Source organism: Triticum aestivum, chromosome 4D (assembly GCF_018294505.1).
Source record: "Triticum aestivum cultivar Chinese Spring chromosome 4D, IWGSC CS RefSeq v2.1, whole genome shotgun sequence".
NCBI lineage: Eukaryota > Viridiplantae > Streptophyta > Magnoliopsida > Poales > Poaceae > Triticum > Triticum aestivum.
The window spans coordinates 310149760-310173164 of record NC_057805.1 but is presented as its reverse complement, the minus strand read 5'-3'; the positions used below and the strand labels follow the sequence as shown (position 1 = coordinate 310173164).

Genomic DNA, 23405 nt, shown 5'->3' with positions numbered 1-23405 from the left:
AGGCAGATCGGGAGGTATTGAATTCATGCTTCAGCCAACTCATCCAAAAGTCCGAATTATGGGAGAGGGTTGGACATTATACTCCAACACCCCCCCTCACGTTTATGCTCATTTTGGAGTCTATGACGTGGGCAGCGGAAGCGGGGGCAGGCCGCAATTATTTATTGCGTTTACTGGGTTTTGAACCCTGAACCACTTGGTTGTAAGCTTATGCACCTAACCAGTTCACCCATCTGTCCGAACTAGTGGAGGGAGGCAGGCAATATAATTCAACACCCCCCCTCACGTCTAGGCTATTTTAGTCCTTAGACGTGGAATCGATGTAGGCCGCAGAATCGTTTTATTTAATACTGCGTTGGCAGGGTTTTGAACTCAAGACCTCCTGGCTCGGATACCATATCGAATTCATGCTTCAGCCAACTCATCCAAAAGTTCGAACTATGAAAGAGGGCTGGACATTATACTCCAACAGGAGGGAGGTGGACGGTGTAAGGGCATTTTTATCCCTTAGTTGGTTTTGGTGATTGATGACAATGCTTTTGCGGACTAATCATGTGCATCGAATATTTCAGATATATTGACTAGGCACAAGATGATTGGGTTCCCCTCGAAGGCCATAGAAGACGGCGTTTCTCTTCGGCTCTTTTCGGTGATATTGAGTCGTAGGGAAGCCGTACTATTAAGAGGGGGTCCGCGTTGGAAAGGTTGGGTGGATTCATCACGTACACATCTTCCCTTGCACCTCCTTTCCTCTAGCCTTTGGAGCATCCTACGTTTTCCTTGTCTATGCAAATATTGCTCTTGTTTGCCGAACTAGGGGGTGCGGTAGTACTGCTCGTTAGAGCGGTAGTACCGCAGGACCTTGCGGTAGTACCGCCCGCTAGTGCGGTAGTACCGCAAGGACCCACGGCAGTACCGCTTCTAGTAAGCAGTAGTACCGTGGTCCCTGCTTAGTTCCGCAAGTACGCGGCAGTAAGGGGCGGATGTAATTTTTTACATCCACGCCTCGCGTGGTAGTACCGCGGCTGGATTACGGTACTACCGCGTCGGGTTTTTGCATCGACTCCAACTCTGCGGAAGTAGCCATGGGTGTAATTTTTTATATCCGTGCCTTCCCATCCCTGGACAGCCCCTGCCTTGCGGTAGTACTGCAAGGGGGAGCGGTAGTACCGCGCCAGCAGTACTACCGCGCCAGCAGTACTACCGCCCTCTGCCTTAGTGCATGTGTGGCTGTTCTGGTCTCTGCTGCGTGGGCGGTAGTACCGCGGGGCTCTGCGGTAGTACCGCGTGCCCCTGCGGTAGTACCGCGTGCCCCTGCGGTAGTACCGCGCCTCAGGTGCGGTAGTACCGCGCTGCGCAGGCTGAGTTGGTGGAAAACAGTTGGATTTGTTCGACTATATAAGGGGTATCTTCCTCCTCTAGTTGACTACCTCTTCCACCTCCAAGCACCATTGTTGCTCCAAGCTCCATTTTCGCCCGATCTCCTTCCCTAGCCAATCAAACTTGTTGATTCTCTAGGGATTGGTTGAGAAGGCCCCGATCTACACTTCCACCAAGAGATATTTGAATCCCCCCACTAATCCCTTGTGGATCTTGTTACTCTTGGGCGTTTGAGCACCCTAGACGGTTGAGGTCACCGCAGAGCCATAGTCCATTGTGGTGAAGCTTCGTGGTATCGTTGGGAGCCTCCAATTAAGTTGTGGAGATTGCCCCAACCTTGTTTGTAAAGGTTCGGTCGCCACCTCCAAGGGCACCAATAGTGGAATCACGGCATCTCGCATTGTGTGAGGGCGTGAGGAGAATACGGTGGCCCTAGTGGCTTCTTGGGGAGCATTGTGCCTCCACACCGCTCCAACGGAGACGTACTTCCTCTCAAAGGGAAGGAACTTCGGTAACACATCCTCGTCTTCACCGGCTCCACTCTTGGTTATCTCGTGCCTTTACTTGTGCAAGCTTATTTGTGCTTTATCTCTTGCTTGCGTGTATGCTTATTGTTGTTGCATCATATAGGTTGCTCACCTAGTTGCATATCTAGACAACCTACTTTGATGCAAAGTCTAAATTGGTAAAGAAAAGCAAAAATTGTTACTTGCCTATTCACCCCCCTCTAGTCAACTGTATCGATCCTTTCAATTGGTATCAGAGCCTCGTCTCTTTATTAAGGACTTTACCGTCCGAAGAGTATGGTTGACGTCGTAGACGGTGTGGAGGAGCACTCCGGTGTGAATCCGGTCTCATCTACGGGAGATGGGGGAACCGCGGTCTCTCGTGAGGAATTCAATGTGGCGTTGGACACATTGAAAACCTCCATGACGACCGAGGTCGAAAGCATGTTTAATAAATTCTTAGAAGGGCTTAAACTTTCCACCGCACCGTTGAACGTGGGTGATCCCGCTAACAAGGTGACGGATGCTACCTCCGACAAGGGGGAAGCTACTAGCGAGAAAGCTCCTTCTTCTAGTGGTAAAAATGTCACCGGCATCTTTGCCCATGTGGAACCTCCACTTGTCTATGGTGGACCGCTTCCTTCCACTCATTTGAATCATGCCGGCCCGGCCCCTAAGATTGAGAAGAATGTAGAATTTGATTCTTGGGTCTATCGTTTTAAGCGTCATTTAAATCATGTGAACACTAACCTTTGGAGAATCATTGAAGAAGGTTTCTATCCGCATGACCAAAGCAACTTCACTCCTAGAGAAGTCGTGGACCATCAATTCAATGAGAATGCTCTCTTCATCATCCAAGAAGCAATCCCACCCGAAGATGTTCCTCATCTCCGGCCCTACACCGTTGCCAAAGATGCCTGGCAACAAGTGATTTCCCTCTATCGGGGAAGTGCAAGCATTCAACGCTCCAACTATGAAGTGGTGCAAGATGAAGCCGATGAGTTTGCAATGAAAGAAGATGAAGAACCTCGTGAGCTTTATCGGAGAGTAACCAAACTCGCGGTCTCTCTCCGAGATCATGGAAGTAAGGACACGGATGACAATTGGATCAAGCGCAAATTCCTCAAGGCAATGATGCCCTACCACAAAGCCATGTCCTCCGTCATTCCTCAAAGGCCGGACTTCCACACCTTGTCCTCAAGTGAAGTGTTGGATGAGTTCGTTGCTATGAGCATCTTGGACAAGACCGCCGACAATGTGGTACTTCGCTCTCAAAGAGTAAAGAAGCCCAACCTTGCTCTAAAGGCCAAGGTTAGTATGGAGGAAGAGGATGAAGAGGAAGAAGAGGAGAGCAACCTCGAAGATACGAAGTATGCCTATCATGAACACATGGCTCTTGCTTCAAGGCAATTTTGGAGCAAGAAGAACTCAAGGCCAAACTTCAACAAGAACAATTCAAGTGGCGCAAAGGGCAAGCAACGAGTGAGGACTTGCTTCAATTGTGGCAATGTGAGCCACTTTGTTGCGGAGTGCCCTTACGAGAAGCGGGAAGACAATGGTGGCAAGCTCATCCGAAAGGACAAGGCCAAGTCGTTCCCCAACAAGAGCAACTTCACCAAGAAGACTCCTCCCAAGGCATTGGTGGTACAAGAAGAGTACAATGAGGATGATGACGATGATGAAGATGGTGAGTCGGTTGCCATGGCCTCCGTTACCATTGCGATGACTCCACGGATGTCTCTCTTCGACTCACCCAATGAGAACATCACCGCCAAGTGCCCCATGGCTAAAGCCACCAACAAGGTAACCCCCAACATCAAAACTACCATCATTAATCATCCTTGTTTGACGGATAGCTTTGATGAACATGAGGGGACAAATGTGGAGGAGAATGAGTTTGAGACCTTTATGGGTAAACTCAAGGGTAAATCCAAGAAGCACTTCGTTGCTCTCTTGGAACAACTTGGTGAAGCCAATGACATGATCGAGGCTCACGAAGATACCATCTCTAAGATGGAGGGGCATAGTCACACACGACGATGAGATTTCGGATCTTTCCAATGCTCTTGACGAAGAGCGTGGTCTTCGTTTGGCTCTTGAGGAGTCACACAACGATGATCATGCTAAGTTAAAGAAAGATCTTGATCATGCTCTTGTTGTGTCTCGTGTGCTAAACTCCGAGAAGGCAAAGCTTGGGGTTGATCTTGCTAGACTCAAAGAGGAGTTTGACATTCTCGACAAGGCTCACAAAGTCTTGAAGGGTGTTCATGCTAGCCTCAAGGAGTCTCATGATCAACTCCAAGTGAAGCTAACTAAGGAGAAAGCCACCTTTCCTCATATGGTGTTGATTGATAATGCAAATGCTACTAACCCTTGTTGTGAGCATGTGCATCTTGTTGAGGAAAACGCTAAGTTGATGGAGCAACTTGAGAAAGGCCTTGTGTCATGCATACAAGGTGAGAAGAACCTCAACGACCTTTTGAGCAATCAAAAGGAAGTTGTGGCCAAGGAGGGGATTGGGTTCGCACCCAATCCCAAGAACAAGAAGAAGAATGACAAGACCAAACGACCTCCTCCACTCAAGCAAACTTTTGTGAAGGAGGGAGAGGGTGCTTCCAAGGAGAAGAAGAACAATGCGAAGGGTGGCGGTGTCAAGAAGGGCAATGCCACTCCTTCCAACAAAGCCGGCGACTTTAATCCTTCTTATGTGTTATGTCGTGCTAGTGATGGGCATGTTTATGCCAAATTTGTTGGTTCTCCTCATGAGTATATTGAATGGTCTATTTGGGTTCCTAAGACCCTTGTTACTAACATCAAAGGACCCATTATAAAATGGGTACCTAAAACCAAGCATTGATCTCTTGTAGATGTTTGCTTCTGGTGGGGGATCATGGTTGCTCGATAGTGGAGCTACAAATCATATGACCGGAAGCAAGGACTTGGTGGTGGACATGCAAAAGATTCCATCTATGCCCACCAATGTCGAGTGGGGTGATGCCTCGTCTTCTAAGGTATTGGGACTCGGCAAAGTTGTCATTTCTCATGATCTCACGATCGAGAAGGTCATGCTTGTTGAGTCCCTTGCATACAATTTACTTTCCGTTCGTCAACTTGCAATCATGGGCTTTGCCACTTTCTTTGATATTGATATCGTGGCCCTCTTGTGGAGCAAGACTCTTAAAGTAGCCTTTGTTGGGCATGTCGAGAATGGTCTCTATGTGATTAACTTTTCGGAGCGACCCACTAAGACCGCGACATGCCTAATGGCTAAAGTTGACGTGGGATGGCTTTGGCATCGCCGTTTAGCCCATGTCAATATGAGATCTTTGCAAAGTCTTCTCAAGGGGGACCATGTCCGTGGACTAAGGAATGTTAGTTTTGCTAAAGATCGTGCTTGCAGTGCTTGTATCGAAGGAAAGCTACATGAGAAGGCTCACCCTCCCACGACTATCATTTACTCGAAGAGGCCTTTGGAGCTCCTTCATTTGGATCTCTTTGGGCCTCCATCTTTTGATAGTCTTGGGGGTAGGAAGTATTGCTTGGTGATTGTGGATGACTATTCAAGATACACTTGGGTGTATTTCTTCAAGAGGAAGAGCGAGACCCAACAAACCGTCATTGACTTTGCAAATGAAGCCCAACGTCAACACAATGCAAAGATCTTGACAATAAGAAGTGACAACGGCGCCGAGTTCAAGAACTACACCTTGGACGAGTTTCTTAGTGATGAGGGGATCAAGCATCAATATTCCGCACTTTACACCCCTCAACAAAACGGTGTTGCGGAGAGGAAGAACCGAACGTTGATGGATGCGTCAAGGACCATGATGGCGGAGTTCAAGTCTCCATACAACTTTTGGGCCGAAGCCATCAACACCGCGTGTCATGCATCCAATCGGCTCTACCTCCGCAAGAGCTTGAACAAGACTCCATATGAGATACCCACCGGTAACAAGCCCAACCTCAAGTATTTTTGGGTGTTCGGGTGTAAGTTCTTCATTCTCAAGAAAGGTGTTCGGTTGTATAAATTTGAGGCTAGAGCTTATGAGGGCATATTTGTTGGTTATGCTACAAACTCTCATGCTTACCGTGTCCTCAATAAATCCACAGGACTTATTGAGGAGACGTGTAGCGTGGAGTTTGATGAGAATAACGGCTCCCAAGTGGAGCAAAGTGGCACTTGTGATGTAGGTGATGAAATTCCTCCTCAAGCCATAAGAAGAATGGGTGTTGGTTTTATCCTACCCATTGAGGAACCCCTTGTGGCCGAAGGAGAAGGACAATGCTCCACTCAAGTGGAGCCATCACCAACCCAAGGCCCACACGCTTCCGAAGAACAAAGTGAAGGCCCTCAACCTCATGAACAAGACCAAGGGCAAGATCATGCTCAAGACGGTGTTGACACACCAAGTGATGCCCAAGGTCAAGTTCTCTCCTCCGAGCAAGTTCAAGTTCAAGAACAAGCTCAAGACGACGCTCAAGATGATCAAGTGACCGCTCCTCAACTCACCACCGAGGAGGAATTGGAGCGTCGTGCCGCCAAGATTGCATCCAAGCTCTCCACCAAGGGTCATCTCATGAAGAATGTGCTTGGAAGCATTCAAAAGGGGGTAAGCACTCGTAGACAATTGGCAAACTATTGTGAACATCACGCGTTTGTCTCTTGTGTTGAACCCCAAAAGGTATATGAAGCACTCGAAGATCCGGATTGGCTTAATGCCATGCATGAAGAACTCAACAACTTCGAGTACAACAAGGTGTGGAGATTAGTGCCAAGGCCAACGGGGAACCACAATGTCATTGGAACCAAGTGGATATTCAAGAACAAGCAAGATGCTCATGGGACCATCATTCGCAACAAGGCACGATTGGTGGCACAAGGCTACTCCCAAGTCGAGGGTATCGACTACGGTGAAACCTTTGCTCCCGTTCCTCGCCTTGAATCTATTCGTTTGTTGATTGCTTATGCTTCTCATCACAACTTTAAGTTGCAACAAATGGATGTGAAGAGTGCTTTTCTTAATGGTCCTATTAATGAGTTGGTTTATGTCAAGCAACCCCCTGAGTTCGAGGATCCCTACTTTCCCGATCATGTGTATCAACTCGATAAGGCACTCTATGGCCTTAAACAAGCCCCACGTGCGTGGTATGACCACCTTACCGAGTTGTTACAAGATCGTGGATTTGAAGTTGGGCTAATCGACCCCACTCTTTTTACTAAGAAGGTCAAAGGGGAGTTGTTTGTATGCCAACTATATGTTGATGACATTATCTTTGGTTCCCCTAACAAATCTTTCAATGAGGAATTTGCCGCACTCATGACCTCAAAGTTCAAGATGTCTTCCATGGGAGAGTTGAAGTTCTTTCTCGGTTTCGAAGTAAAGCAAAGAAGAGAAGGAACCTTCATCAACCAAGCCAAATACACTCAAGACATGCTCAAGAGACTCAAGCTAAGTGATGTCAAGCCGGCGTCCACTCCAATGCCCACCAAGTGCCAACTTGACATCGATCCCAATGGTAAAGCAGTGGATCAAAAGGTATATATCTCCATGATTGGTTCCTTGCTTTACCTTTGTGCATCTAGACCGGATATCATGTTGAGTGTGGGAATTTGTGCACGGTTTCAAGCCGCACCTAAGGAAAGCCACTTTGTGGCGGTCAAGCGAATCTTTCGATATTTGGCTCATACCCCAAACTTTCGCTTATGGTACCCAAGAGGAGCAAACTTCAAGCTTGTAGGATATTCGGACTCCGATTGGGCGGGAGACAAAGTGGATAGGAAGTCCACTTCCGGAGGGTGCCAATTCCTTGGTTGCTCTTTGGTAAGTTGGTCTTCCAAAAAGCAAAGTTGTGTGTCTCTCTCGTCCACCGAAGCGGAGTATGTGGCGGCCGGGAGTTGTTGTGCACAACTCTTGTGGATGAGGCAAACTTTAAAGGATTACGGTGTCATTTGTGACAAAGTGCCTCTTTGGTGTGATAATGAAAGTGCCATCAAGATTTCTCTCAACCCCGTGCAACACTTCAAGACCAAGCATATTGAGATTCGGTATCACTTCATCCGAGATCACATTAGGCGAGGAGAGATCGAGCTCAACTACATCAACACCCATGATAACCTTGCAGATATTTTCACGAAGCCTTTGGATGAAGCAAGATCTCGCGAGTTAAGGCATGAGCTAAATATCATTGATTCGAGCAATGTTGCTTGAACCCTTGCACACCCCACCACACTCAACTTGTTGTCTAATCTAGGTGTAGGCATGGACATAGGGGGAGTGTTGTTCTCTCAATGAACTCTCCCTCCCCCATTATGCATAAAGTGATCAACTCTTTCACATTAGCCTTTTTTATGGTACTTGTGCTTCAAAGACGAGTTTTGGTCATGGGCCCAAGGATAATTCTTCGCGGTGCCATACCAATTGACTCAAACATAGGTGGCTCTGGCCACCACCCTCTCCTCTCGTTTTTGGTCTGTGTTGTCTCTTGCCTCTCTTCCTTCGTGCCGAGCTTGTGCTTGTGGTGTCCAGTGTTTTAGCTCTTTGGTGTGGTCTCTCGCTTGAAGGTTCCGTGCTTCGGTGTCCTCTCTTTTGGTTGAAACTATCTTTTCTTGAGCTCCCGGTACTACCGCGGCCTGTCATGGTACTACCGCAAGGGGGGCGCGCGGTATTTCCGCACCCAGCGCGGCAATAATTTTTTACTGCCGCCTGGAAGAGTGGTACTACGGCCTAGGTGCGGCACTTCCGCCCGGGCGGTACTACCGCAATGACGTGCGGTACTACCGCGTAAGGAGCACACGGTACTTCCGCACCCAGCGCGGTAGTAATTTTTACTGCCGCCTGGAAGAGCGGTACTACGGCCTAGGTGCGGTACTTCCGCCGGGGGCGGTACTACCGCGTGAGGAGCGCACGGTACTACCGCACCCAGCGCGGCAGTAATTTTTTACTGCCGCCTGGGGAGCGATACTATAGTCACGGTGCGGTACTTCCACCCGGGGCAGTAGTACCACGATGATGTGCGGTACTACCGTGCGGTCGAGGGCTGGTGGGGGTTAAACACGGGCAGGGGGAGTTCTAACTCCCCCATACCCATCGTCTCTCTCCCCACTCCGTCTCTCTCTCTCAAGAACGGCGCCGGAGGTCCTCGCCGGATCTCCGTCTCCGGCCGCTCTCCTCGGATTCCGACCGGTGGGACGTTCCCCACCACTCCCTCTTGCCATGGAACAAGGTTTCTCCCCAATCCCTCCCTTTTTCTTGTTCGTCTTGTTGTTTTTAGGTTTTGGGGAGATGCAAGTTGTTCTTGAGATTTTAGGCCAAATCTATGCAAGAGTAGGATGTAGGGGAGCAGTTTTGTGTAGTGATGGTACTTGCTATAGTTGTCCCGTGATGGATTTGATCGACCGTAATACCGCGTGTTGACATGGTTGTGCTCAGATCTCCATGGCTGTTTCAGATCTGCACGTCCGGTACTACCGCCCTGCTGGTGCGGTACTACTGCACGTCCGGTACTACCGCTCCTTGGAGCGGTACTACTGCACGTGGCGCAACACTCGTTACTACCATTGTCTCAAATCCCTCTTGTGGCACTTCTCACGTGCCATGTCTATTTGTTTCTCCTGCTTTGCTGTGGTCTTTGCATTGATCCTTCTCGTGTTTCGTGCGTGTTTGTTTTGTGGTGTGTGTTTAGGTGGTGGCTCAGGTGCTCCGGCTCGCCGCTCCAATCCAAGCCGACACGGGATCCAAGCGTATGCGCAACACAGAAGAAGCAGAGGGCTCCAATGCCCCCCAACGCAGAACCAAGACCACTGCCACCAAAGAGAAGGAACCCGCCAAGGGTATGGATGAGATATCGCTTGCTGAGTTCATCTCTCGGAGGAAGATCAATCCGTATGGAAACCCTCGTGCTAACTTTCGAGGAAATGATCTATTCTGGACCAAGTAGCAGAATCTCATTTATCTGGATGTCATCAAGGCCAAGCAAAATACCCATGTGGAGGTGAAGTGGATCAACATGCATCACATGTGCAAAGAGGCGCACCGGGAATACTTTGGTGAGGCTTTGGACCTAGTGGAGCAATTTGGCATTGAGCATATCATCTCATTCCACAATGACTATGATCCTGAGATCCTTGCTCAGTTCTTTGCCTCAGTGCATTTCATCCCAATGAGGAAAGGACCATGACTTGGATGACCAATGGCCGGCAGCTGACTGCTACTTGGAAGGAATTCATGACCTTGCTTGGGGTTCGGGATGAGGGGCTCGCCACACCCCAAGGTGTTCGCCCTCATGCCAATCCCGAGTCTGCCAACAAGAACAAGCTCATGCCCTACTATGTGGAGAAGAGGCTCTCCAATGGCAAGTCATCTTGGGTACTCAACTCCTTTCTTGACATCATGCACCGGATCTTCCGCAACACTCTCTTCCCACGCATTGGGGACAAGGACAAGGTGCATGCCTATCTGGTGGATATGATGCTGTTGTGTGAAGATGCTCGCAACTCTCAGACACTGCCACTTGATGTCTCACATATCATGTGGCATGAGCTTCGGTTTGTGGTCTACAACCGCAAGGTCCCCATCTATGGACCTTATTTGTTTCAGTTGATCTCGGCTACTTGGGAGCGAGTCTACCCTCAGGATGAGTTTGAGGCCCCTGGTTGGATCCGGCATGAGCCCATAAACCTCCGTATCAAGCCTCAGTGGGCCAACACTACCTCTCGTGCTGATACTGCGGCTGCCATGGACGTGGATGCAGATGAGGATGAGGAGGAGGCAGCAGACGAGGATAGCTCCGAGGGATACATCCCTCCCACCTCTGAGCCTTCTTGGGCTAAGCGGCTGAAGAACAAGATGAAGATGTTGTTCTATATGCAAGCAAAGGGGTAGTACCAGACCCATGTGGCTTCCAAGGAGACTCGCCGCCGCGACAAGCAGATTTTTAGGACCTTTGGCGAGAACATATCTAGCGGGTCAGAGGTGAACATCACCCAGAGGCAGAATGGCTGCACAAGCAGGGCTATCGGTGGACCGAGTCTGAGGAGGAGTCCGTCCCAGCTGCAGAGTCTGACGAGGAGCGTGCAAGTGACTACTCCGCTTGAGCCACCACTATTGCTGTAGGTGTCCTCTCTGCCTTTTTGGTGTCTCGATGCCAAAGGAGGAGAGAGTGTAGGATTTGCGACTTGTGTCGTGTTTGGGTCAGTTGAACTTCGTTTATTTCGTGTGCTTTGGTTTGCTTTGGTTTGTGCTCGTGAGACCTCCTATCATATGGTGTAAGACATATGCACTCTATCGTACCATAGTGAGCTTATTCTATCTTGTGCTTATTACATTATGCTCCTGTCTATCTTGCTTAGCTTTAGCCTTATTTGCAAGATTTGCCTTATCTATAAAATATAGGGGGAGTGTTGATCCTAGTATGTGTGCCGTGTAGTCCAAAGCACTCATCGAGATAGCACACATCTGGGGGGAGCCCGTCTATATTTTAGAGACTTGGGGTTTGCCCTTGCTCTTTGCGTTATACCCTCGTGCAAATCCCGTGTTGTCATCAATCCACCAAAAAGGGGGAGATTGTAAGGGCATTTTTATCCCTTAGTTGGTTTTGGTGATTGATGACAATGCTTTTGTGGACTAATCATGTGCATCGAATATTTCAGATATATTGACTAGGCACAAGATGATTGGGTTCCCCTCGAAGGCCATAGAAGACGGCGTTTCTCTTCGGTTCTTTTCGGTGGTATTGAGTCGTAGGGAAGCCGTACTATTAAGAGGGGGTCCGCATTGGAAAGGTTGGGTGGATTCATCACGTACACATCTTCCCTTGCACCTCCTTTCCTCTAGCCTTTGGAGCATCCTATGTTTTCCTTGTCTATGCAAATATTGCTCTTGTTTACCGAACTAGGGGGTGCGGTAGTACTACTCGTTAGAGCGGTAGTGCCGCAGGACCTTGCGGTAGTACCGCCCGCTGGTGCGGTAGTACCGCAAGGACCCATGGTAGTATCGCTTCTAGTAAGCGGTAGTACCGTGGTCCCTGCTTAGTTCCGCAAGTACGCGGCAGTAAGGGGCGGATGTAATTTTTTACATCCGCGCCTCGCGCGGTAGTACCGCGGCTGGATTACGGTACTACCGCGTCGGGTTTTTGCATCGACTCCAACTCTGCGGAAGTAGCCACGGATGTAATTTTTTATATCCGTGCCTTCCCATCCCTGGACAGCCCCTGCCTTGCGGTAGTACCGCAAGGGGGAGTGGTAGTACCGCGCCAGCAGTACTACCGCCCTCTGCCTTAGTGCATGTGTGGCTGTTCTGGTCTCTGCTGCGTGGGCGGTAGTACCGCGGGGCTCTGCGGTAGTACCGCGTGCCCCTGCGGTAGTACCGCGCCTCAGGTGCGGTAGTACCGCGCTGCGCAGGCTGAGTTGGTGGATAACGGTTGGATTTGTTCTTCCACTATATAAGGGGTGTCTTCCTCCTCTAGTTGACTACCTCTTCCACCTCCAAGCACCATTGTTGCTCCAAGCTCCATTTTCGCCCGATCTCCTTCCCTAGCCAATCAAACTTGTTGATTCTCTAGGGATTGGTTGAGAAGGCCCCGATCTACACTTCCACCAAGAGATATTTGAATCCCCCCACTAATCCCTTGTGGATCTTGTTACTCTTGGGTGTTTGAGCACCCTAGACGGTTGAGGTCACCGCGGAGCCATAATCCATTGTGGTGAAGCTTCGTGGTATCGTTGGGAGCCTCCAATTAAGTTGTGGAGATTGCCCCAACCTTGTTTGTAAAGGTTCGGTCGCCGCCTCCAAGGGCACCAATAGTGGAATCACGGCATCTCGCATTGTGTGAGGGCGTGAGGAGAATACGGTGGCCCTAGTGGCTTCTTGGGGAGCATTGTGCCTCCAAACCGCTTCAACGGAGACGTACTTCCTCTCAAAGGGAAGGAACTTCGGTAACACATCCTCGTCTTCACCGGCTCCACTCTTGGTTATCTCGTGCCTTTACTTGTGCAAGCTTATTTGTGCTCTATCTCTTGCTTGCGTGTATGCTTATTGTTGTTGCATCATATAGGTTGCTCACCTAATTGCATATCTAGACAACCTACTTTGATGCAAAGTTTAAATTGGTAAAGAAAAGCAAAAAGTGTTAGTTGCCTATTCACCCCCCCTCTAGTCAACTATATCGATCCTTTCAGACGGGATCTGGAGGGGAGGTGGACGGGAGGCGGAGGGGAGGAGGATGGTAGGAGGGGAGGAGGAGAGGATCCGATCTACGTGCGGTCCATGTACTAGCTCTTATGTCTGCATGTTACGACTTTATCGTTTATTTACTCTGTAGATATGCAGAGTATTTCCGGTGTAAGTATTTTCAGTGGGGATACACGTAGCCATAATTTTTGTTAAAAAGAATGCAACACGGAAAAAAATCATTTTGGGCAATGCGGATAAACATAACACATATTTTTTAAATATAAAGGGGCCTTCTACTAACTCAAAATGCAGCATCAAGTAGATACAACTCATAATGAGCAACACCCGGTCTCCGCATCGCTAAGATGCACACAACCAAAACCAACAGTCTAGCAAAAGAAAAATGGAAACCAACAAATCGGCAACAGAATGCTCCCTTAAAATCCTGTTTTGGGATCTCTTTGAGATCTGATAGCAACAAGATGGATGTATATTAACCTTTCTTTTGCTTGCAAGATTCCAGTTTATTCTTTGCTTGCAGATACCAATTCAATGTTTTGAAACATCATTGCTCAGTGCAACATCACTACTCATGAGTAACAGTACTAAGACTGATGAATAATTTGAACTCACATGTTCCCTCAACTTGGTAAAAATAATAATGAGATGTAGGTGCCTTTTATGATGAACCATCCTGGCGTCATGTTAAACTGTTGTGTAGGTACCTTCATCAATGAATCTATATTATGTTTGAAATATTTTCAGATTAATTTAAGGAGATTGCCTTGAACAGCAGGTTTTCCAAATGTTGTTCGTATGGTATATGTTTTACCATTTCATTTGTTCTATGATTGTAAGAAAAGTGCATTTTCCATTTGGATAGATGTGCATTCTGCATCACATCTAGGCTGTCGTAAAATGACATGAGGAACCAAATATTTTAACCTAATTTATGCAGTGTTTTGGAATCCTTGGGGCAAGTTGTATAGCATAACTCTCCGCATTGGCAAACAAAGCAAAATCAACCGAGTGCATGATTTGTGCCAAATCTAAATGTATCAATTGGAGTGCGATGTTTGAAGAAATTTGCCTCCAAATTTCTCTGCCATATTGACAATTCGTCATCAACCAGGAAGTGCTCCTGACGGCAACTCACCTATCATTTACACAGAAAACGGGTCACAAAAAGTAGAGCAGAGCAACTAGCTTCAGCCCTCTACCACTATTATCACGGCAATGAACCCAACCGGGGTATCCACCTTCAGCTCTGAGTGGAAAGTAAAAAATTAGTACTTTCTGGACTACTAAGCTACTCCCTCTGTTTCTAAATATAAGGCTTTTTAGAGATTTCAATACGAACTGCATATGGATATATAGACTTATTTTAAAGTGTAGATTCACTCATTTTGCTCCGTATGTAGTCTGTATTGGAATCTCTAAAAGGGCTTATATTTACCCAAATGATAAGTGTCACATGTATGGCACGAAGCAACATGGTATAAACGCCCCCATTATCATCCATTTTGCCACATCAAACAGATGACATCAGGGGAATCTTTTTGGTTTTTTAGATTTGAAAATGTTTTATCTCCTAAATAAAAAATCTGATTAAAAATCCGTTTTCATCATTAAATTCATCTCGATGAGATCTCCAAAACTAAATCTCATATTGATATGTTTCGACGACTTTTTTTGCCCAAAAGTTGCCATGATGTTTACGCTGAAATTGTCAAAGTGTTTACACTAAAGTTGCCATGATATGTTTCATCTTTTTTTTCTAGATTTTAAAGCTACCATTGTATTTCAACTACTTTTGACGGCAAATGTTATTAATTGATCATGACAATTTTTAGTAATTAACCATGGCAAATTTAATTCATGGATCATGACGATTTTTAGTAATTCGTCATGGGATATCTAGTTTATAGATCATGGCAATTGTAGCATTTTATTCATGGCAATTTTAGCATTTTGATCATGGAAATTATTTTTTGTATGAACCATGGCAAATTTTAGTGCATGTATCATGGTAAATTTAATTAATTCACCATGGCAATTTTAGTGTATGGTTTATGGCAGATTTGAGTCATTGACCATGCATTTGTAAAGTAATTGATGATGGATTTCTTTTTTAATTGTGAACAATTTCAAAGTTATTTCATGGATCATGGCAAATTTTAGTAATTCACCATGGCAAGTTTAGTTTTTTAATTCCTTTTTTGTAACATGTCAAATTTTACTTTAAACGTACAACAAAAAGTAGTTGAAACATATCATGGCAAATTCAGTGTAAATACCATGACAATTTATGTTCAATAGACATAGCAACTTTTAACCCAAAAAAAGTCATCGAAACATATCGATATGAGATTTAATTTGGAAGATCTAAAGGTGAAAACGTTTTTTCAATCGAATTTTTCATTTAAGAGATAAAACATTTCAAAAACTGAAAACCCAAAAGATTTTCGCTGTTATCAGCAATTTTGTCACTTATATGCATCATGCATGCAATGACGTGGCACAATATATGGTCATGGAGCGTTCAGGCCAAGTTCGAAGCCACTGCACGCCAGGCACTTATTGTGGTCTTATATTTAGGAACGGATGGACTACTATGTATCCTTGAATTACGTTGCCTGCATCGACTTAATGTATGCTATCTATATATGAATGACTATGTTGTCAAACAAATTCTAGAACAAACTCTAAAAACTTCAAAAAAAATAAAACGTTGCACATCAATTAGTATGGTGTGACGTGCCGCCGCGCGCTACATGCTAGTTGTAGTGTATTATCACTTCTAAATGCAGCAGTTTCAGGACTTTTTGGTCCCTTCCCCTTGTTAAAAAAACAATGGGGGAGCAGTCCTTGTGCAAACCCCAGCCGTGTGGAAGTTGATCATTCCGCCGGGGTTCATGTTTTATTAATGGCTTCTGGCCAACAACGGACTATTGACAGTGATAATCTTCAAAACACCGAAATATTGAAACTGTTTTGTACCGAGCTGAGTTTGTGCACCATTTATTGTTTCAGAGTGTGGTAGCTCACCAATTTTGGAATATAATCTCATTTTTATGATCGTTTAGGCTTTGATTTTGAATCAACTGCGGTGGCTAAGTGGCAACAAGAAATCAGTGTTAGAAAAATTCTACTCTGCTTCACCATGGTCTACACTACATGCCCCTTACGAAATCAAATGTGTTTTCAGGGCAAAGGTTGGCAATGTGTGATGATTTGGGAACTATTTTTTCTCGCTGTCATATGGAACTAATGGTGGCAAACATTGGATGGTCTTAAGATGTCCATTCAAAGATAACTCGAGGGCAACCTGCTACTCCGGGAGAAAAGGGGAGAAGTGCTGAACGTAGCCTTGGGTTGAAGATGATCAAACTTGGCTTCATCCCATTTGAGCAAATTTGCGGGCACTCGATCCCCATCACCAATGGAGTGTGCGCACGCCGTTAGACGCCAACCTGCTGCATCGCCTGGTTCAAGAGGCTGTGTCTAGTAAGCTCTGAGTTAGCTTGTGCTGGTCTATTGGTTTCTTTCCGTTCTTTCATAGTGAGTTTGATCCAGTTTACTCTTCTCTGGCGAGCGTTAATCTCAAATACTGTAGAATAAGTTCGAAATAAGAAATATCATACCAGCCTAAATAAGACCTAAACAACAGGAGAATGGAATTGCAATCATAGATACGTACAAAGCACTGAATGGAAAGTTCTGAATGAAAAGTTGGAACTTATGCACAGGTGCCAACATGAAGTACATGAAACCTCATATCATATACTGATATACCCCCAGGACAAATATACATCTTGTATCCCCCATCTTACAGTTTAATTTACCTACACCTCATTTACATCCCAGATTAAGGTCGTGTGGCATTAGCCACAAGGCCGGATATCTACATATTTACCCCCCGCCTGTCCCCCTAGACTATCATGAACTCACAAAATATGATGGCAGTGATTTGTGCCTATTAGTTCGATGAACGGATGTACACAATGGACTGTTTATTTATCCATCTCTGATGACTTTTGAGCTATATTATGTTTCACTCCAGAAATTAGTGCACCCGATTTGCCTCCTCCTTAAGTTACTTATTCTGTTGCTCATATTTCTCCTTTGCCGTATTAACTTTTTTCTTGAGTTCACCATATTTGTGCACTGAAACATCTGAGAAGAATTCAAGCTTCCCTAGGAAGCTCTCCAGGCTCGACTGTAAATCCGTATGAGCGGCATTTCTATGGATTCCCCTCATTTCATCATTCAACCCTCCATTAGCTATTGCGAATGTAGACCTTGAACCACCACGCCTCTTCTCTTGACGAGGCATACAATGGTTTATATCTGCAAGGAGACCTTTAATGCCACCTTCCAAGTCTTCGATTGGCAACTCATCCAGTAACTGAATCCACTGCTCACAGATTGTAAATATGGGTGCAACAGCAAAATTTGTTATTTGAAAATTGGTATCCTTCTTCTTTCTAGATTTTTTCTTCGTCCTTAGTGATTTCACACACTTCAGTAACCATGACTGTAGGCTATTCAAGTAAGATCTATGGGATACTATCCATCTCTGGAAGTTTGAAAATAGTGACTTTAGTTCAACCTGAAGGAGTAGAGTTGCTTGGAACTGTGATTCCGACCGGATTAAGACCTTTATACCGCCACTGTTGGATACTAGCTTAATAATCTCATGTTGATGCCGGTGACACTCGAGCATTGTTTCCCACATGCGAGTTAAGCTGCAAAGAATGTGAATATTTTAACCAAGAGCAAATGATAAACTGAGATCATTCCAGAAAATGCCTATTGAATTGCAATATGTATGTAGTTACGTAGGAAATAAATGGAAAACCAATACCTTCCAATTAATTCTTCAAGCTGCGGTTGAAGCTCTTTGTCCCTCAGATCCTCTATGTTCTTGGAAATCATGTCAATTCTCTGAATGGCCACACAAATTCTGGAGTACAAATCCTTCACAACAGCACGGGTTCTATCAATACTCATTTGGCTTTCTCCTCTTGATTCCTGGTTTCTCAGGTACCTACATTTCTCATCATACTGCCTGCAAATTGTACTGCTAGCCTGAAGGCAATACAAAGGTTAGCATTTACAGAAACACTAAATATGGTGAAAAGACATGGAGAGGTCATTTAAAAAGAAGGCAAGAAAATATGGAGGTGTCAACCAATTCACAGACTCAAGGCAAAAGGACATACAGATGTGTCATTTATTCAGGAAAGTACAAATAATTCAAACACAGAAAATAGGAATGGCACAAACTGCTAACTGCATATTCAAGTGGGCATATCATGTGTACCAACATTCAATATAAATATATTTCAGGCTCTGTTTGTTGCACATTGTTTCATCTTCCATTTTTAATCAATACTCCAAGCTTGAGATAAAAGAACATCACTATAATCCCAGTGCAATTTGCGTTATTTTATTTCAAAAAAAAATTAACTACATACTTCTGCAGATATATTGATAAGCCTCTACTACGTGATATCCTATATATCTAAGTAAGTGATCCCATTTAAATGGGCATGCAAGCCATCCACATCATCAAGCATATGCAAACCTTCCACTTTCCACCACATGCAAGTCCTCCACTTCATCAAATCTTATTTTTATTTTTTCATAAGCAAGTGATCGCTTTAAAATGCACATGAAAGCCATCTACATCATCATGTGGATGCAACCCTTGCAGTTTCCACCACATGCAAGTCCTCCATATAATCAACTTTTATTTTTTATTTTTTCAGCAACAAATAATTGAACTTGAATGTCACAAGACAATATAACATGCATCCACCATCTATTTACCTCTACGTTTGCTATCATTCATATGACGAAAATGTGGTGTGGTATTATTCTCATATATTCTGATTTTATCTTTGATAATTTCATTGCTATAAAATTTTCTAGCAACGCATAAGGTGTTATCTAGTTTAAAACAGTGGCTAAAACAGATTAAGGAAAAAAGAGTATCTCATAAAGGACCGGCCAAATAAGCTTTTACCTTAACTTCATCACAGAGCTTTCTCTCCCATGCATACAATCTATCCAGTGTGGAAGCGTGACTGCCAGAATTCATGTATACACCACTAAAGATATTTCCAGTGAGACCATCAACATCAACTTTCGATGCTGCCCCAATAGGATTTCTTGATGACGAAGAGTGCGAAGACACTGATCTATGCCAGGTAAGATGCTTCATGTCGGCTTGTGGTGGAGCTGCAATAAAGCACAAGATATTTATTCCTCCCTACCATTTACAACAGGATAACAGATGAAATAATAACAATTTTATTTAGAGAAAGTGCAAAAGCTTTGCACATAATGAAAAAACATATGTTGGTCGCATAAACTGTAGACATGCCCTTGTATTCAGAATTTTTTGACTTCACCAATGATATTCATAGTTATACTAACATGTTAGGATAATCAATGGTCAAGCTCTATACAGGAAACCGTGAAAAGTAAAACATATCTACATGGAACATATCATTTTCCGGCACGTAGAAAAATAAGCCGCTTCAACGGAAGATCATGGAAGAAATAACATACAAATGACATCATACGATGTAATCACAGGAACTAGAATTGTGTGCTGGAAAATGGAAGGAAGACTGTCACTGAGAGTTAGAAAAAACTTACGCTGAGGAACAGGGACTTCCTCCCTGCAGCAAGCAAAGAGTGTTGCAAAAAAGCCTGGTGCCTTTAATCCACGTGCTGCATTATAATTACTTAAGTTAACCCAAGTATAATTAAACTAGAAAGAGAAGGAACAGCAAGTAATAATGGTCATTGGTACAAGTAATATTGATATAGTTTCACACCATGAGTTCTGCAGTGTTGCATCCAGAACCTTTCTATCATTTGTTTTGAAGCAAAGCTCCATCAAAATATTACAGAACAGTAATCTAATTAATTGAGTTCTAACCTCTTTCTTCGGTTAGCAAAGGGCGGAAATTGACTTTATCCGCTTCAAGCATCCTCGGGACTTCTTTGCCAGAATCAGATGCCTTGATAAATAAGATTTCAACCTCTTTCATGGATGTAGACAGGTCCTTTTCCCCATTTCTAACATCACGAAAAGGTTCCTTCGATTTCCCGTTTATAGGATGAGCGGCAACCGAAGATGCCACTTCTTTCACAGGGCTCGTCACAGGGGTTTCATCAGTTTCATACATGCTAATGTCAAGTACCCTATTGTCACTTTTTGGCTCAAGTACCTTGTTGTCACTTTTCGGCTCCTCCGTTTTGGAATGAATATTTTCCAAGGCAACCTTATCTGCAATATTTTCCAAGGCAACCTTATCTACCAAATTTTTTGAGACAACCTTATCTGCAGCAAGATGTGCAGGTGACTGATCTGTTACAATATTTTCAACAGGTGTATCATTGCGGTTCTTGAACATCCGCACTAAAGGTTCAGAAGATGGGTTCTCAAAATCATCTTCTGAGTCTGCAAAATCATCCTCCCTTCCACTCATAGTAGATTGCTCCCCATCTCTGACATCTGGAGTTTTCTCCTGTTGCGAGAGCCTAACATCACCAGCATGAGCATGCGACTTCTCCAATTCCTCCTCAAGCTCTGGAATTCCTTCCTTCTCCCTAAGGCGCCTAATATCATCAGCATTTTCAAAATCATGACCAGATTCCTTCTCATCATGAAATGACAACTGGCTCTCAACAGGTTGAAAAAGGCCAAAGTAGTCCCATGGTGGTGTCCCTGGAGGAGCTTCAAATGTAGAACTATCATCCAGATCATGTACAGTTTGAATGGGAACTGAGGATGAAGTCTCCAGAGTTGCTGTTACAGGAACAGGCACCTTTTCCTCAACAGTCCTCGCTGGGTTCCTCCCGGCTTTCATATGATTGACATGGAAACGCCCTGAAGATAACGGGGACGGAGCTGGGGAGAAGGAGTCACTGGCCGGATGTGATACAGATGGGGAGAGGTTCATCGATCTATGCCTCATGCCAGGAGGCTCTGGTGTTGCAGATGTTGATGTGTATAATGAAGAGTCTGTTGGCACTTCAGGTTCTACAAATTTTCTCAGAGCAAATCCTGTGTGCCTCAGCGACTGAATATATGCAAAGTGAGCGGCTGCAAATGCACATCTCCCATCAAGTGCTTCTTTCACATAACGTTTTCTTTCCTGGCACAAGACAAGAGCCTTGTCATCTTCACTCGTTGCTCGTGTAGATCCCATTTTAATGTGTGTCACTCTTGATGCTGAGCAAATTTTAGAAGAACAGCAAAATCAGAGCCATGCACTGCAGATCAAAGCTCTTGTGGCAGAGAGATGTTTTTATATAAAACAATGCACAGACAGTGCAACTTCGTACCTGCATTTCCACATATTAAGTAATTTAGGATCAGATAATACCCAAAAGTTTACTTAGCTGACAAGAAAGATAACCCGACGTTTCATCTGCAGTTGTGCATACGAATTAGATTCAGTCTATTCAAAAGGAAATATAAATTTTGATCACCACTGTATATACTAAATATTCTACAAAAACTCTATGCGTCACTCACAGGCAAGCACTTTGGGTACAGCACACAAATTCACTTCCACTAATACTAGCCTGCTCAAATCTGTCCCAAAATTTTATCTCTTCTCATCAGCACTGAGAAACTCCAAATAGAAATACAGAAACTGAACTCAGATGCTGGGAACAAAACCAGCAATTAACCTCATAAGATCCTGCATCAACTAGAACACTGCTTCCCTAATCCATAAGGATATACTAGTATATACAACAAAACCATGACCAGCTCCACTTAAACGACCAGACAGGATGCATTTCAAGAATATGTGATTTTCCCCCTAAATCCTCATTCAATAAACCAATTAAAGAGAACGCACACGGCAAATTCCTCGATTGTCTCGCCAAAAAGCTTATAGAACCAAGCAGAAGTATCAAGCCACCGCATAAATCCCTTAACTAACCAAGTGTATTCTCTCAATCTTGGACAAGCCATTTGAAGCAGCAGATTAGGCGTTATGGGATTCTCAAACAGCATGAGACCGAACTCAAATATAAGTTAATTCCAGGAACGTCCAAATTATTTAGAAGGATCAGCACGTCTTGGACTAAACCAACCCTCTTGGACTAAACGAGCTCAATTGAATTGTGGAGCAATAAAGAACACGCATATAAGAAGGAAAAAGTTTGAGCTTTACCAATCCGGCCAGCAAATAAGCAGTAGGAAAATTAACTCGGACAGCCCATTGCGACCACCCACCTAATTCACGGCCCCATCATCACATCGAATCATCCATCCACAAGTTCTCCATTGATATCAGCACACCACAACGCGGAGGAAGAAAACGAACTGATCTTGAGCGCGTAGTAACAACGCAAACAAAAGAGAAACCCCCACGGAAACACCGAAGATCCAAGTTTTGCCTCGCAGCGGCCATGGAGCACACAAGTAACACCCAATTCACCCACCCCAGCGCCAGACCCACCGCAATTGGCCTAATCAACGCGGACAAAACCGCCCAGAGCAATCCAGGGGAGGGCAGGGAAGAGAATTACCTGGCTTGGCCTCGAAGAGCGAGCGTTGGGCACGGGATCTCGGGCTCGCGGCGGCCGCGTCGGACTGGCGCTGTGGAGGAGGTCGGCACTAGCTGGTCGTCGAGTGGGATGGAGAGGAGGAGAGAAGCTTCGAAGATGATGAGCAGGTGCGGGCGGTGCGTCCTGCCGTCTTGCGGCAGATGAGAAAGATGCGTATGCGCGTGTCTGCCTGCCGGGTGGGGTCACAGGCTGGTGGGAACCCGACGTGTAGAGCGAGGCGTGTGCCCGTAGCCTCGCTCTGGTCACTGTCCACGAGGGAGGATGGAGCCGAAAGGCAAAAGGCGAAACGAGCTGGCATTTGTTCTCTTCTCTTCTTACACAATCGCGAGTTTTCTCTGTGTTTTTGTCGAAGAAAGATTGCAATGCCCTAGAGGATGACGCACGCTTTGTCGCGTCATTTCACGCTCGCGAGTTGAGTCTCTTTTGTACTAGAGGTAATAGCACCCCAGATCCACAAACTTGCACAGAATATGATGTTTTAGTCTAAAACTTGCAAAATATTATTGAGGGCTCCTACAACTTAACATCCTATGTAATGTTTTGGTCCACAGCCACTCACAGCGTGACAAGTGGCAGCCCAGAGGGTGGACCGGTCAGCTCTGGCAATTTTGCACAAAGGCCCCTGCCGTTTACTTGATTCAACCCGCACTACACCCACCTGAATTAAATGCCACGGGAGTTGCACCAGATCCGTTCGACCTCTCCCGCTGTCCTGTCGGGGGAGACAGTGTGGTGGCGATTT

General features: G+C 45.2%; 1 protein-coding gene across 3 annotated transcripts; it reads right to left on the bottom strand.

Moving 5' to 3' along the window:
• Window positions 1-16764: 16764 nt before the first annotated feature.
• On the bottom strand, window positions 16765-22851 carry LOC123097615 (protein ROLLING AND ERECT LEAF 2). 3 transcript variants are annotated; one of them, XM_044519405.1, is made up of 6 exons: window positions 22625-22851; window positions 20013-21311; window positions 19727-19801; window positions 19089-19303; window positions 17925-18148; window positions 16765-17805 (listed from the first exon to the last, which is right to left on the bottom strand). In XM_044519405.1, the coding sequence occupies exons 2-6, from the start codon at window positions 21286-21288 to the stop codon at window positions 17154-17156; spliced, it is 2442 nt and encodes an 813-aa protein (XP_044375340.1). In that variant the 5' UTR covers window positions 21289-21311; window positions 22625-22851; the 3' UTR covers window positions 16765-17153. The 3 variants fall into 3 exon arrangements, with proteins under 3 accessions (XP_044375340.1, XP_044375339.1, XP_044375341.1); XM_044519404.1 differs by having other exon boundaries at window positions 20013-21424; window positions 22625-22849; XM_044519406.1 differs by lacking the exon at window positions 22625-22851 and adding an exon at window positions 21425-21441.
• Window positions 22852-23405: the final 554 nt, after the last annotated feature.